Source organism: Saimiri boliviensis, chromosome 1 (genome assembly GCF_048565385.1).
Source record: "Saimiri boliviensis isolate mSaiBol1 chromosome 1, mSaiBol1.pri, whole genome shotgun sequence".
Taxonomy (NCBI): domain Eukaryota; kingdom Metazoa; phylum Chordata; class Mammalia; order Primates; family Cebidae; genus Saimiri; species Saimiri boliviensis.
Window position 1 is genome coordinate 9,031,353 of NC_133449.1, and position 15,494 is coordinate 9,046,846.

General features: G+C 43.1%; 1 protein-coding gene across 4 annotated transcripts in view; it reads left to right on the top strand.

The window, feature by feature from the left end:
* ASAP2 (ArfGAP with SH3 domain, ankyrin repeat and PH domain 2) overlaps window positions 1–15,494 on the top strand; it is a 193,443-nt gene that overhangs the window by 124,635 nt on the left and 53,314 nt on the right. For all 4 annotated transcript variants that reach the window (XM_074393758.1, XM_074393769.1, XM_003927225.4 and 1 more), the window contains exons 8-12: window positions 277–352; window positions 644–730; window positions 8,480–8,583; window positions 8,680–8,749; window positions 14,864–14,951. In XM_074393758.1, coding sequence (XP_074249859.1) covers window positions 277–352; window positions 644–730; window positions 8,480–8,583; window positions 8,680–8,749; window positions 14,864–14,951 — 425 coding nt within the window. The remainder of the gene's footprint in view (window positions 1–276; window positions 353–643; window positions 731–8,479; window positions 8,584–8,679; window positions 8,750–14,863; window positions 14,952–15,494) is intronic.

The window sequence follows — 15,494 nt, forward strand, 5'->3', positions numbered from 1 at the left end:
CTTTCCCGTTATAAACTGAAAATCAAGGCTTCATTTTATATGAGTCAAGAAAACTCTCAAATACTTAGGCTTTATTCGCTCCTGCTAATTTTGAGTGACATTTTATTCTTGGTTTGCCTGATATTTTAAGTTCTGTTCATACAGTCTTTTCCTACAGTCTTTTCCACCAGGAGTTGCGTAATGACTTCAGTCACTTTAAAGAAGTTTTTTAATCTGTCTGACAAAATTATTTTTCCTTTGTGAAGTGTCATTTCTGTTTCTTCCTTTTCCTGCTAGTTTTTTTCAGGATGGACTCAAAGCCGTGGAAAGCCTCAAGCCTTCCATTGAAACGCTTTCTACAGATCTTCACACAGTGAGTAACTTTCCTCCCACGACGGTGTTAAAACCATCTTAATGCAACAAACATTTTCATCTAAATGTTGCTTCTGTGTAATCCTGTGTTTTCATGCTGTGCTGCCCACATGGAGTGTGGCATTCCCACGCCTGTCCTCTGTCTTGGTGGGAGGGAACGTTTGACTAGCGAGGGAAGGAGTTGTCACATTGTTTGGAAATGCCCTGTGAGCACCAACATTTCCCTATACCTCAGTCTTAATTTTCTGACTTGTTCTGTTGTGTGTGTGTGTGTGTGTGTATGTTTTTAAAGATCAAACAGGCCCAGGATGAAGAAAGAAGGCAGTTGATACAGCTTCGAGATATTTTGAAATCTGCATTGCAGGTTGAACAGAAAGAGGTGAGGGGATTTAATTTTGAAAGATTGCAGTTTTATCCCCATGTCTTGGAGGCTTTTGGCCTGAAGAACATGAAGTTCATGTCTTCTAGGAGCTCACAGTTCACTCGGACTATGTCAGGCAGCAGTAAAACATTTAGTGTATTCTTGCAACTTAGTTCTATAAAACCATTTTTTAAAATATGTTTATTTCAGGGGGTAAGCATTTACTACATACATGGCCTTAATGGTGGTGTATAAACCCTGTGCTCTGTCAATTTCTAGATAAGGAGCTCTCGGTGGCTTAGTCACAGAGACCATGTGTCATTTGTGCCTGTTTATCCTATACCTGGCCCTCTGCCGTTTCCCTACCCTGATGTGCGTGGACTCTGCCACTTTGGGCCTAGGCACCAAACAGGAGACCAGCTGGGGCTCTGCCAGCCCCGAGGTTGTGTTCTATAAAATATATGGTGTGAGATTTTCTTACAGCTGCCTCCATCATGACAGGCAGAAATCCTTAGTTCTCCTACTTCCCCTCTTCCTGTAATGATGTCACCGTGTGCTAACATGTCAGCAGGGACAGTTTGTGTTTTGGGGACTTGTTTAAAAAAAGCCATTAAAAAGTAAATTTTAAAGATAATTTTACTATGTTTTCACTATAATGTGGGTATCATAATGTGAATTTAGCATAAATCCATTTTCTTGTCAATAAAAGGAATGTGTCTAAACATATGTCTAGTGATTTTAGAGAAATTGCTAAACTACATGACAGAGCATAAAGTTCCCTGTTGGCAGTTTGATAATCTCTGTTTTCTTGTACTGTAACTGAATACTGTTATTTTTCTCCCAAATGCATTTACCTTTTGTGACCGAAGTCTAGGAGAGTAAGTAGTTCAGTATTTTAATATAAATTGCAGAATTTTGCATGCTTCATTCATGAACACACACACACACACACATATATACATGTATATCTTTCTTTTATATGTTAATGACTAGTAGCATTTTTTATTTTAACGCCTCCGCTTTCACTGTAGCAGGTTTTATTAGAGGCTGAAGAGTTTGCACAAATATTTGGGAAGCGGACATTTTCCATGTTTACAATTTATATTTTTGCTGCTGTTCCTTTGTGAGGATGAAGCAGTTCCCTCCCTCCCTCCCCTGCATGGCTGAATTGTAGACATCCTTCTAGTCCCTCTGAAACCCCACCTCTGGAGCGCTGCCTCCGATCACCCCAGCCCACAGTGATCTGAGTTCACAGAGCACGTCCTGTTTGAAAGCCCCATTTCAATCACAGCCTATTCCTCTTTTTGAGTGTTGGCCGTGCTGTGAGTGCACAGATGCCTTTTCTTCAGCCGGATCTTGAGTAGCCTGAGGATGCCCTCCTGCCTTTGGAGTCATTCTTCCATCACACTACAGTGCCACAGCGCTCATTTAGTAGAATTTTGGTAAACATGGGTCAATTAAGTGAGACATTAGCAGAGCAAGGTTATATTTAGTGCTAGAAATGACCTACAACACAGTGACTTCCTCCTAGCCTAGAGAATGTAGGCTCTGATGCTTTGATATTTCCAAACATGGGATATAAGCACAAAAAGAAAAAAGAATTTGGCGTGTAGAGAAAATAGTGGCCTAGTTGTAACTAGTGGAGGTAGTGCGAGGGTGGGAGCCAGAATGCGGTCCACCTCTCCAAGGTGGCTGCTCCCAAGCCTACCATTGGAAATGGTCGAGGGCTGCCTTTGTCTAAGAAGGAGGATCTAAGCCATGAAGCAAAGCTCAGGTTTAAAATAAGGCAGAGCAGCTGCTGGAGCCAAATAGCCCTCTGCGCGCAGTGCAAAGGCTGTGTTTGCTTTGGCTGTGCAGAATTAGGAGGTTTGGGAAAAATGGGCAGTTGTGAGAGAGCTGGTTATTTACAGCTTTGCAGGAAAGTAACAGATTTACCAGCACAGACCAGAAGTTCTTTATAGTTTGTTGTTTTTTGTTGACCAGCCCATCTGCCCCTGATGAACCTCCTTTACTGTTCCTCTTTGGCTCTCTGCTCAGTTGGCTCCTTGTCAAGACGTAACTCAGCAATCTCCTAGTTGCGAGTGTGTGAATGTTTTCTGTATCATGCCCTGCATTGCTTTTAGGTGATGGCATTCAGCAAGTTGGACAATCTTTGAACACAGTTGCAAATAATAAGCAGATGTGAATATGCTACATTTTCTATGTTTTAAAATGATTTTTATGATGGGAGGCTTCCATCTTATATACCTCAAATTTGCAAGAAGAATTGATCATTATTGTTTAGGCTGTCATTGTTGGATTTTCTTCTGTGACTTAGAAAACTGAAGGTGTTAGAGGATTTTTGTTCAATGTTACAAAAAATTCTAACCCTGACGGTACAATCACAGTTCATAGAAATTAAGTAACATGCCCCAGAGAAGCTGCCTTGATGGTTGGTAGAAGCCAGTGCTCCTCATTCTCTTCCTGTAAATCTCAAGCATCAGTTGTTGAAGGAGTGAAGAGTGTGGCCATTGCAGTGTGGTAGCTTCAGGCTGCTGTTTCTTTGGGACGCTGCAGCTTTATTTTGGTGTGGAGCCTGTGCCGGTCCGGTCCCAGTGACCTCACACTTTCCAATCACTGGCCATTCATATTTTTTTCTTGATATTTTCTGCTCTCTGTAAGAATACTATTCTTTGGTATTTCCAATATGTTTCTTTGTGAAGGTTTTCATACTTAGAGAAAAGTTGAAAAATTATGCAGTGACCACCCATAGTGCAGTATTATACAATGAGGACCCATCTATGCACCACAGTGTTTGATGTTTGGAGAAGATTCCATCTGCAGAGTTAAACCCATTGGTACTGCTCATCTTTGGTTGGGCTCTCTCCCTGTCAGCCTTGCCTCCTGCCTTCCCCATCCCACGTCATCCATCTAATGGCATTCTGCCAGGATGGACCCTGCTAGGGTGCTGGCAGAGTCCCAAAGTCTCATCACTGGTGTGCAGACTCTCTGCTGTTTGATGTGGAGAACTCAGACTTGTGCCCTTCTACGGGGAGGGTCAGGCTGTGGGCTATGGTCTCAGAGATCTGAGTGCTGAAAGCATCATGTTTTCCACTCTGCAGATCTCTCTTTCTCTACCTCTCCCGCCTCTCCCCCATTATCTTTGCTCCCTCTTTTTTGACCATCCTGTCTAGTAGGATGTGGTGGAACAGTTTGTGCCACCCAGGCAGCCAAGGTCCACCACAGCCATAATTTTCTTCTGCCTCTGGCTTTGCTGTCTGGATTTGTGTATCTTACATGCCTGAATCTGGCCTTCATCAGAGATCTCTGCCAGTAGCCACCTGTCTGCCTCTCCTGCCAAGCTGCTAGGTAGCCTGGCTCTGGTCTCCATGTCAGCCTCAGTGGAGGACTCATTTGTTGTTGATTCACACATCCAGCTACCCTTTCCTTCGCTGTTAGTCTAAGCCAGCGCTGCACAAACACAGCAGAACAAAATGGATCCATGTCTGCAGCTTTATTCTGCAAGAGAGAGAGGAGGAGTGCCCTTGCTGGGCTCACACAGTGGCATCAGAGCCAGGATTTGACCCTGATCTATTCCACATCAAGCCTATTCTCTGGAGTCTTTTAAAAATTACCTGTAAATAATGGAGAATAGTTAGTAATGAGATTTGAAAGCACTGCTGTTAGGCCAGGGCTCAGTGCTTGGCTCAGCAAGGCCTCTAGCTCCCGGTTCTGCTCATGTGGGTGGACACAACTGTGGTATCTTCAGAAGACGGGGAATGAGTTGGACATCACAGCTCTCCTGGACAGAGAAACTTTATGCTTCCAGGGATGACTTCTCAACAAGTTTGTCAATCACGGGAATTGTCTGGACACAGACTTTATGAGAAGTGAGCAAAAATGTCAGCTTTTTATGCTATCCTAGAGTCTTAGCTGAAGATTCTTTTGTTATTTGTAAACCCATATGAGATTTGTACTGCAGCCAACATCCTCCTTTGCCTTCCATTCCTGGAGATTTCAGATATTAAAGTCTACGGATCATCTGGGCCAATCTGTGTTGGCCAAATCCGATGACTAATACTTTATAGGGCCACAGAAAAGTGAAGATCAAGGTTGATGCCTGAACTGTGCGAACTTGTCTGGGTGTCACAGGACAGAGGATATTGGACACTGATAGAATTTCATGAAAGCCTTTTGAGGTTCCACCAAGTGCCCACTTCCCCTGCATACTCAGGCACACAAACAGTCCCTACACGTTGAGGCTTTGCCAGTTGAGTTTAGGTTGTCCTTATCTGTTATTCCTCTCTTAGGAAAGTGGAGAGTACATTGGAGCCTCCAGGAATTTGGGCAACATGGACTGCCCTGGCCTCTCTTATTTCCAGAAGGAGGTATTCTTTTCCCTTGAATAGTATTCTAAAAATCAAAACCGTGGTCATGTGAAAGGGCCAGTTTTCTCTGTCCAGCCTTCACCTGGTCAGGCATTTTGTACAGGCTAACAAAGGCTATTGTTACCGGGTCATCTCAGTCACCTAGAGGATGCTGAAGTAATTTGTGCTAAAGCAGGTTCAATTTTATGTTAAACAGATTATATTCCTCTTCTTTACAAATGTGAAGTTTTACAGGCTAGCTTAGTTGATATTTGCCTGCATGCTTTAATTGTTCTAAAGAAAAAATGGTAATTTCTTCCTCAACTTCTGGCATAGGGTCTGATCCTATTGAGAAGAAGAATATCCTTTATCCAGTTCATGAGACCTGAAAATGGCTCTGATTAATATGCATGGCACGAACAGTGTTAGCGGTATTGTCACGTGATTTCACCACTTACTTTGTGCAGGGCTTTTTTTCCTCCTCAAATCAATAGACGTATTTCTTGGTTATGCAGTTGAGACTCTTGACAGGTTTATTTTTAGTCTTTCACAGAGATGCTGTACAGGTGAGCCGTATTTCTCCACATTCTTTCCACGGCGTTGTTCCCAGCAATGTTGAAAGCTGGATTTGCTCTAATTTTTGGTGCCAGTGTTCTCTCCTTCTGAGAAAATGTGGAAACTGGGACCATCCTGATTCCATGAATGGGCACGTACCCTAGTTTATCCAGAGGCACGAGTGCTGCGTGAACTTGCTGTGGAAATGAGTTCATTTCTCCCCTCCTGGGCTGCGCTTGTTTCGGGGTCGGTTGTCGGGTCGGTAATGGAGAGTGTCTCAGCACATTACTGATTGCTCACGTGGAGTTTTTGGTTTTTCTTTTTTGACAGTTTAAAAAGTCAGTGCCAGATACTCATGTGCATGGGTTGGAAGACTTATTGTGAAGATGACAGTGTTCCCCTAATTGATCTTCATATTCAGTGCAGTCCCCTTCAGAAATCTCAGCTGCGTTTGTGTAGAAATTGACAAGCTGATTCTGAAGTTCATGTGGAAATGCAAGGGACCCAGAATCACCAAAACAATCTTGAAAAAGAAGAACAAAGTTGGAGGACTCGCACTTCTGATTTCAGAACTTACCACAAAGTTATAATAATCAAGACAATGTGGTACTGGCATAAGGAGAGACATATAGATCAATGAAATAGAACTGAGAGTCCAGAAATAAATCCTTATATTTAGGGATAATTTATTTTCAACAGGCGTACTAAGACAATGGAGAAAGAGTAGTCTTTTCAACAAATTGTGCTGGGACAGCAGGATAGCCGCAAGCAAAGAAGGAACTTTGTCCTTTACCTCACACCGTTATCAAAAATTAAAATGAGTCAGAGACCTAAATGTAAGAGCTAAGACTATAAAGCTCTTGGAAGAGATTTATAAGTATAAATCTATATGACCTTAGATGAGGCAATAGTTTCTTAGATAGCACCCTTACAGTATGTGACAAAAGAAATAGTAGGTAAATTGGACTTCATTAAAATTAAAAAGTTTTGTGCTTCAGAATCTTTTTTTCCGACTGTCAGAAATCCAAGAGGCTGCCTCTGCTTTGAGATGCGGTTGAAACTCTGACTCCAGCCCGTCTTGTCCACCCCCTGGCCTTACTGCCTCAGGTGCAGTATTTGTCCAGCTTCCCTGGGTGCTGACCACGTGGCCTCCCCATGTCCTCTGTGTGCTGTCCACTTTACCTTGAAGATCCTCCCCTGATCCTCTGCCAGTTCTTGCCTTCATCTTTAAAACTCACTTTTTACAAACTCACTCTCCCTGTGCTTTTCTCCCTTTGACTCTTCAGTTCTTGAGTGCTCTTGTTCTCAGCTTGGATCACGCTGATTTTCCTGCATTCGTTCTTTCATCATTTGGGCATGTGCTTCGTGCTCTAAGGATAGTGAGCTGCTCAGTGGCGATGATGAGAGTGGCCCTAGACTCTGAGGATGCTCTCTGGGGAGGGAAGATGGTGTAATGGATGGAGCCTCAGAGTGGAAGGCAGGATTCCATTCCACTCTTTGCTCTTGCTTTTAGGAGGCCTGCACCTGGAGCAAACCACTTACATTCATTGTGTCCCATTTCTCCCATTATGGAATGAACTGGATAGGGGTTCTCAAAAACAGCTGTGGGCAGATCTTGGCCTTTTCCCGGTTGACTTTGTGAACACTTTGTTCACATCTTGCTCCCGTCTCGTTTCCTTTAAGTCTCAGGGAAATAGAATTTTCTGCACTGGCGCTGGTGGTCTCTCCTACTTTCAGCTCAGAGTGTCTGACACCGTTTGTTTTGTTTGGTTTTTAGTTTTTTGAGACAAGGTCTCGTTCTGTCACTGAGATTGGAGTGCAGTGGTGCTATCATGACTCATTGCAACCTCGATCTCCCAGGCTCAAGTAGTCCTCCTGCTTCAGCCTCCCAGGTAGCTGGGACTACCCGTGTCTGCCACCATGCCTAGCTAATTTTTGTATTTTTAGTAGAAATTAGATTTTGCTTTGTTGCCTAAGCTGGTCTTGAACTCCTAGGCTCAAGCCCTCCGCCTGCCTTGGTCTCCCCAGGTGTTGGGATTACAGGCATGAGCCACTATGCCCGGCCTGATGTCATTTGTTAAACATCACTTGAGCACCTGTTGGATGCCAGACACTGGACGTGGGCCCTGGATATTGATTGCTAGTCCTCACTTACCCTAAGAATATGATAGGCGGGAGTTTCCCAATTGTGGTAGGTTCTGTCAGATTCTCAGCAACCATGTGGCTGGTCTACCTGTTAGGGCTCCTCTTGGTCAGGATCAGACCCCCCTTACTCAAGATTGATGGGATGAGGAAGTGAAGATTTATTTGTGCAGTACTTGTTGATGTTCACATGTGTGATCCTACTGAGTCCTTGCTGTTTATTGGCCTTACTGGGTATTCTTTTCTTATCATCCAAGAAGGAAACTGAGGCAGAGAGCTTATGTAGTGATTCTGTAGTAAGGGACAGAAAGCTGGTTTTGTGTTTTGCTTGGAAATCCCTGCCTTTCCACTCATGTATCACCTTGCTTCTTATGGTCTGCTCTGGCCGTAGTGGGAGCCTCATGTTGTTGTCAGGGAGTTAAGGCTCATAATGAAATAAAACCTGGAAACTTGCAAGGCTCATTCCTTCAGCTAGCTTGGTAATACTGGTTTCCTGACATTTTCTTCTCCAGCCTGATGGATGGCATTTATCAGTTCCTGGAGAGGAATCTGATGTCTCTCTTTTGGTGTGTTGAGAAGGGGAAATTTCTCTGATTCTTTTTGTTGTTGTTGTTGTTTAAAAAAAAAAAAAAGCTCTTAGTAGGCATACATTTTCTTTGTGTACTGCTTTTCTAAAAATTGGTACCTGGGCAAGATTAAAAACACACTCTTCACCATTTTTTAGGACTCCCAAATTCGACAGAGCACAGCTTATAGCTTACATCAGCCTCAGGGAAACAAGGAACATGGGACTGAGCGGAACGGCAGCCTCTACAAGAAGAGCGACGGGTACGTAAGGGGGTGTTCCTAGAGTTTAAATGTACGTTCGTTATCTCATGTGTCCAAAATGTCTAAACTCTTATTGTTTCTCCACTTATCCACAAGGATCCGAAAAGTGTGGCAGAAAAGGAAATGTTCAGTTAAAAATGGTTTTCTGACCATATCCCATGGTACCGTAAGTATTCTCTTTTAATCCATGGTGTCTGCTGTAGTTAGATGAAGGTGGTGTTGGAGGACTTTGTGAAATTAGAGGAAAGGAGTTGTTCTCCGTGTGTTATGGTATTAAGGATGCGTCTGAAAGAATTTCCCTATCAGAAACGCTTGTTGGCTTCCATCTTGATTGAGTGCACCTGCACCCTGTTGATGCTTTTTTTTTTTTTTTTTTTTTTTTGCCAAGTGGAGCCTTGTCCTTTTTATCTTCTACTCCTTAGCAGAGTCAGGAGTAACTGATAAGCCAGGTTGTTTTTATTGAGAAGGCTGTGACTCCAGAAAGCACACAACAGCAAACTGCTCCCCTAGCTCTCTCTGTCTCTGGAAATTGAACATCTCACTTGGGAAGATTTCTACTTTTCCATTAAGGGAAAAACGTTTAAATGGGCAGGACTTTGAGGACCAGAAATCCAGGAGAAAAGAAGTATCAGTAATTTTGTTACAGAAATCTAACATAGGGTGCCCAATTTTAGTCAAGGCCTCTTTCCATCATCCTGTTTATGAGAGTCCATGCAGGACAATAAATGGAGCCCTCTCTGTTGAGCTTATGAAAAGCCAGTCAGGATAAAATTCCTTACCAATCTAGCTTTCAGAGGCCAGGAACTTGGATCCCAATTGGAGACACAGCCCTGTGCACCATGCTGTTCTTTCCCCGGCAGCATTATGCATGCTATTGCCTCACCTGGTGTGACCAGAGCTGGTGAAAACCGCATGGGCCAGTAGACAGCTTTGGTAACGTCTTAAGGCTGAGCTCGTTGCCTTTTTGTTGCTAGTGAGATGCTGAGAGTGGTTTGCATTTCCGTTCCCCAAACAGAGGCTTAGTAGTGCATGCAGGCCAGCAGCCTTAGGCGTGTGAGTGGATGGTAGTGACCATCTTTGCTTCTCCTGTCCCTCCAGTCCCCTGGTGAAGGGAGAGCTGGGCAGCTCAGAGGGGCTTTTCTGGCCCCTATAGAAATGTCATCACTCAACGTGGGGTTCAGAGAAGTAGCCCTGAGGTTCTTATGAGTAATGAAATAGGGTAAAACCCCAGTTGAAGGATGTCCCAGCAACAAGGTTTGTGTTCCTCTGAGGGTGCCTTCGTTTTTGCCAACTTTGTTTTGGAAAGGGAGAGAAGAGCTAGAACTAACGTACCCAGTGTCGGGATCTCTCAGTGACTTCTGGTCTGTGAAATTGAATGTGTCTCTGAACTTGGAAATGAAGGTCATTTTCTATTTTCAGTACCTAGCTTTCACTGGTCATGTGATCACCACTGTACCCCTCCAGGGTCATGTAATTTGGATCTTAATGGGATATTCTGGGCAGGTGCTGTGGCTCATGCCTATAATCCTAGCACTTTGGGAGGCAGAGGCAGGAAAATCATCTGAGGTCAGGAGTTCGAGACCAGCCTGGCCAACATTGGAAAACCTCATCTCTACTAAAAATTTTACAGAAATTAGCCAGGCATGGTGGTGCATACCTGTAATCCCAGCTACTCCAGAGGCTGAGGCTGGAGAATTGCTTGAATCTGGGAAGCTAAGGTTGCAGTGAGCTGATACCATGCCCACTGCACTCCAGCTTGGAAGACAGAGCAAGACTCCATCTCAAAAAAAAAAAGGGGGTTGGGGGCGGGGGGACATTCTTTCCATGTGTAAGTGTGAGGGTATTAGTTCTAGAGACTAAGGGAAGCAAATTTATCCATGTCTTTAATATTAGGAATGTTAGATTAGATGAGACGAGGCACCCTTCTAAATACCTTCCAGATCTAAACACCTGTCGATCTGTGGTTTGTTTTCTAATTGGTGTCCACTCACTGTTTGTTTGAACTCAGATCGACTGCCTCAGTGCAGAACCTGTCCCAAAGTCAAGTGGCATATTTGCTTCATTGAGAGTTCCCCTTGATCCAGGCCTCAGCCGTATGCTAGTGCATGGCTCTTTCCATGACAGGTGGAAAACATCTGGTAATCCTTTGCTGACAGCATAAACTTCACTTCGAGTCACCTCCATAGCTTGAGCTTCCTCTCAAAAGATGTGGAGACTTAGTTGTCTTTAAATTTTGATGGGTTGCCCCAGTTTTTGGCAGATAAGTACAGTTATAACCAGCATCACTGGGATGCTGACAGCTCAGCTTGTCACACCGTGTGCATATTTAATAAGTGCTTTGTGTTTGAAGGGGAAAACCCTCTCCAGGGAATCTCTGCTTCTGGAGGTCTCCTCCTGCCTGTAGCAGCCATTGCCGTGTACATCCTGCAGTGCTGGCAGGTGGCGCTGTCTTGATTCACTGCCTCACTGCCATGCAGAAAAATAAGTAGTTTCTAGCCCTCCATTTAGTGTTCTTTTTCTCACCTTTTCCCTATTTCCCTGCCTGCTCTAGAATTCAAAATCCAGAGGACCCCTCTGTATGACTGCATCTACAGAGGGGTTGCATGTGGGGAAGTGAGTTCACCCTTACCAAGAAAGAGAAACGAGAGATGCCCTTTGGTTTGGAAGCAGGTCTTCAAGAAATGGTAGCATGCAGAGTGTGTTTGAACTGGTAGGAAAACCCTTCCCAGGAAGTTGGCAGCCTTCAGGAAATGAAGTTATTGTATTCTGATTGGAGCAGAGGCATAAGAATAGCATCTGGGAGATTCAGTCAAAGCCCGAGTTGAATATCCCTCTTAGCCAAGTCTGTGTTTTCTGGCCCTAGGAAGAAGTGATCCTTGGCACAAAATAATTCTAATTACATATCCTCTTTGCCAAATTCACAGCATTGCTACAGCACTGAGGTCTGGGAACTATGTTACTCTGGAAGAAATCTCCACTGGCTCTTACACAATCTGAAATTTTAAAAAATGATCATCAGTCATGAAGAAGGAAGAATACAAACTTCCTTCTAAAAGCCTGATGAATTGGGAAAAAATAGAATGGCATGATTAAAATGAAGAATCTCCGATAATCTCTTTCTGCATGGCAAACTCTAAGGCTATTGCATCTTTTTTTTTTTTAACCATTCTTTCCCAAGTTTTCTACTAAACTAGGGTTTCTCAAATTAAATTCTCAAGAAAATACTGTGAATACTTCATGAATTACGTGAAACTGTTCTATACCTAATTTAACTGATGACACCTTTTTTTTTTCCTTTTTGAGATGGTATCTCACTATGTTGTCCAGGCTGGAGTGCAGCAGCCAGTCTCGGCTCACTGCGACCTCTGCCTCCCGGGTTCAAGCAGTTCTCCTGCCTCAGCTTCCCAAGTAGCTGGGACTACAGGTGTACACTACCACGCCCAACTAATTTTTGTATTTCTAGTAGAGATGGGGTTTCACCATATTGGTCAGGCTGGTTTCGAACTCCTGACCTCAGGTGATCCAGCTGCCTCTGCCTCCCAAAGTGCTGGGATTACAGGCATGAGTTACCATGCCCAGCCAACCTGTATGTTTCCAAATTGCAACAAGTTAGGATTTTAGTGGATAGAATTTTCTCCCATAAATTTTTCTAATAGCTTTACTATTAGCTAATAGTTAATCTGAATACTTAACCTGGGTAGCAAACACTTTTATTTATTTATTTATTTATTTATTTATTTATTTAGAGACAGAGTCTTGCTCTGTTTCCTGGGCTGGAGTGCAGTGGCGCAATCTTGGCTTACTGCAACCTCCACATCCCAGGTTCAAGCAATTCTCCTGCCTCAACCTCCTGAGTAGCTGGGATTACAGGCACGCACTGCCACGCCCAGCTAATTTTTTCTATTTTTAGTAGAGACAGCATTTCACCATGTTGACCTTCATCCCTTGACCTTTTGATCCACCCGCCTCAGACTCCTAAAGTGCTGGGATTACAGGTGTGAGCCAGCAAACAATTATTAATATAAAACTTAGAATGGCTGATATTGCTTAAGATCAGCTTATATGTTTTATAGACCTATTCATATGGTTGTCATTTTTTAATATGTAGGCACATTTATGCTTTTATAATTATTCCTACTTCAAATAAAGGCGCTGAATATTTTTCTATATTTTGTGGTATGCTGTGAAGTGAGAAATCTGTCTTTGATGGTAGTTATCTCGGCGAACGAACACTTTTCCCCAAATCACAGGGAAGAAGAAAGATTGCGAGGTGGAGGTGGGAGAGAGAATGAGTAGTAGTAATTTAAGTTGTGATTCTTTGCTACTCTTAAAGATAAGTCCAGGCAAGCAGCTGCCTTCCGTGGATACCCATATCGAGGACAGGGAGAGTGTCAGTTAAGCTCTGAGCTCTGGAGCCGGCCTGACTTGTTGGAATCCTAGCTTCCCTGCTCTCTAGCTGTATAACCTCAACCAAATTATTTAGTCTTTCTGGACCAGTATCTTTATCTACAAAATTGAAGTCGTTCCTACCTCAAAGGGCAGTTAGGAAAATTAAATGAATTATTCATTAAAAATGTTTAGAAGAATGCCTGCCTTGTATAGATGTGTAATAATAATCGCTGAGTAAATGTAGCTATTATTATTCAGTCATTATTTTGTCCATGAAGCTGCTTCTGTATTTATCAAAGCTCATAAACCTTTTCTATTATTCCTGTATCTTAAGACCCCACAATTTGGAAGTAGTCCTAAAATTTGCACGTTTATAGTGTGATCACAGGGAGGTAGTAGAATAGACACAGGCTATGTATCAGTGGATATACACCCGTGTTAAAGTACTTGGTTGCATACATGGTTTGTATTGATGTCTCTGTAGAAATAGATTATTTGGTGTATTTGATTCCTGGATAAGCTAGATAATCAGATTGGTAACAATCCAAATCAGTGGTGTTTTCACTTAAACTGTCCAGATTTACAAGGTAGAGCTTGGTGTCTTCTAACGCTGATTTCTGACTCTCCAATTCTCTGAGATATCTACAGACGATGGAAAATATCTGACTAACCTATAGAAGATAAGACCAACACAGCCATGAGCCAGGAGAGTCTAGTGCAGTCCTATTTATCTAACTTTTGCTAGTCCAAACTTAAATTTATTAAACCCAAATCCTTCACACTGCAAGGATGGGTTCAACTCTCCCACCCTAACTCCGTAGACTTAATGGAAGGAAGCTGCTGGGCCTGAAGGGCATGAGGGTTTCACAGGTCTGTCCAGGTGTAGGTGCTTATGTGTATGTATCTGCATTAATCCCAAATCCAGGTTTTTTTTTTTTTATCTTGAAGTGACTGGTGGCCAAGGGAAGTGGGATCCAAGAACGATGGAAGTTTAAGACATTTTTATTTGATCTTTCCTTTAGCACTTTGGTAGGTGGGTAAGATAAGCCCACTGCTTATCTTATTTGGATATTTGGATATTTCTCCGAGATTCTAAGAGGTATTCTGCCATTCCAAATTTTTGTTTCTGAAATTATCTTCTTACCCTCAGTCCTTTGGTTTTTTGGACTAAGTATGATCTCTTTGTTTGAAACTAATAAAATAGCCATGTTTGACACAACTCTGATGGAAAGTATGTTGTGATCTCTTGGTATCTTTGTGTGTGGGGGAGAAGGTTTGGGGGTTACAGATACAAATGAAGTATGTTTTGTTGAAACTTAAGTGACGGTGATGGTTGGCATTTAGGAATGTGAATATATTATGTGTCATCACTTCAGACAGTGGGAAAACAATTTCTCTGCCATTTTTGTGCTGTGAAATTACCTTCCCTGTAAGTGAGGTTTATGCTAAGAAAAAATGCTTTTAAGATCACCAGAAATTGAGCTGGGTGCCCAAGTTACCTGGCAAATCGTCTGTGTTGTCAGTAGGAATCAGAGCCAAACGTGTTGGGCTTAGCCGTGGAGGATCTTGATTTGAAGGCACCCACTGCCAGCAGCCTCTCAGAGCTGGCGTCACTTGTCCCCTTGTCCAGGTGGGTTCGTGTATACCACCAAGGTGCCCTTTCAGGGAGGTGATTGCACTCTAGAGACGAAGTTCAGGGGCCTCTGTAACATGCCTCAGTCATGCCTATCTCAGTCAAGTCTGCCTTCTGAAGGCCGCCTTTGTAAACTCATGAAGAGCTTGCTCTTGCTGTGTCTCATGAGGATTGACACTGTGTGGTTTTCCATTCCTTCCACCCAACCTCAACCCCTTTTTGTTTTGTTTTGTTTTGTTTTTTTTTGCTTTTAAACAGGCTAACCGGCCTCCTGCAAAGCTCAACCTGCTAACCTGCCAGGTGAAGACCAACCCTGAGGAGAAGAAGTGCTTTGACCTTATTTCACGTAAGGCTCCCTCCGAGATACTACACTGTAGAAACATTGTCTTATGCTCTCTTCTAGGCCGTCCGTCCCATTTCAAACACTGCATTCTGAAGATTTGGTTTTTGAAGAGACATGCCCTTTTTTCTAGTGATGTGCATACTTTGTGTTCCCTTAGCAACTGCTGGCTTGCCAGTCTTTGTAGTTGAAGGTTTGACTTTGAGGACTGGCCCTGCTCCTTAGGGGCACTGTAGACCTGAGATACCACCTGGCTCTCTGAGCCTCAGCATTCCTTTTCCTAAATAAGGAGATCCTACAAGATAAGCCCTCAAGCCTAGAACTCCTTCCTTCACTTTAAAAAGAGAAAAAAAGGACAGTTCTGTTTTCAAAAACTTACATAATTTGGGCAATGTTAGAAATGCTATCAAACTAAAATGAGGGTCTTCAACAGGGCCCTTGAAACTTGAGTTTTTGAAATTGTTTTTCTTCCTCACCACTGAATTAGTCTTTCTGCTTCTGTATGCTTTTCTTTTCTGTGGTGTTCACAGAAGAATCCCCACGGAACCA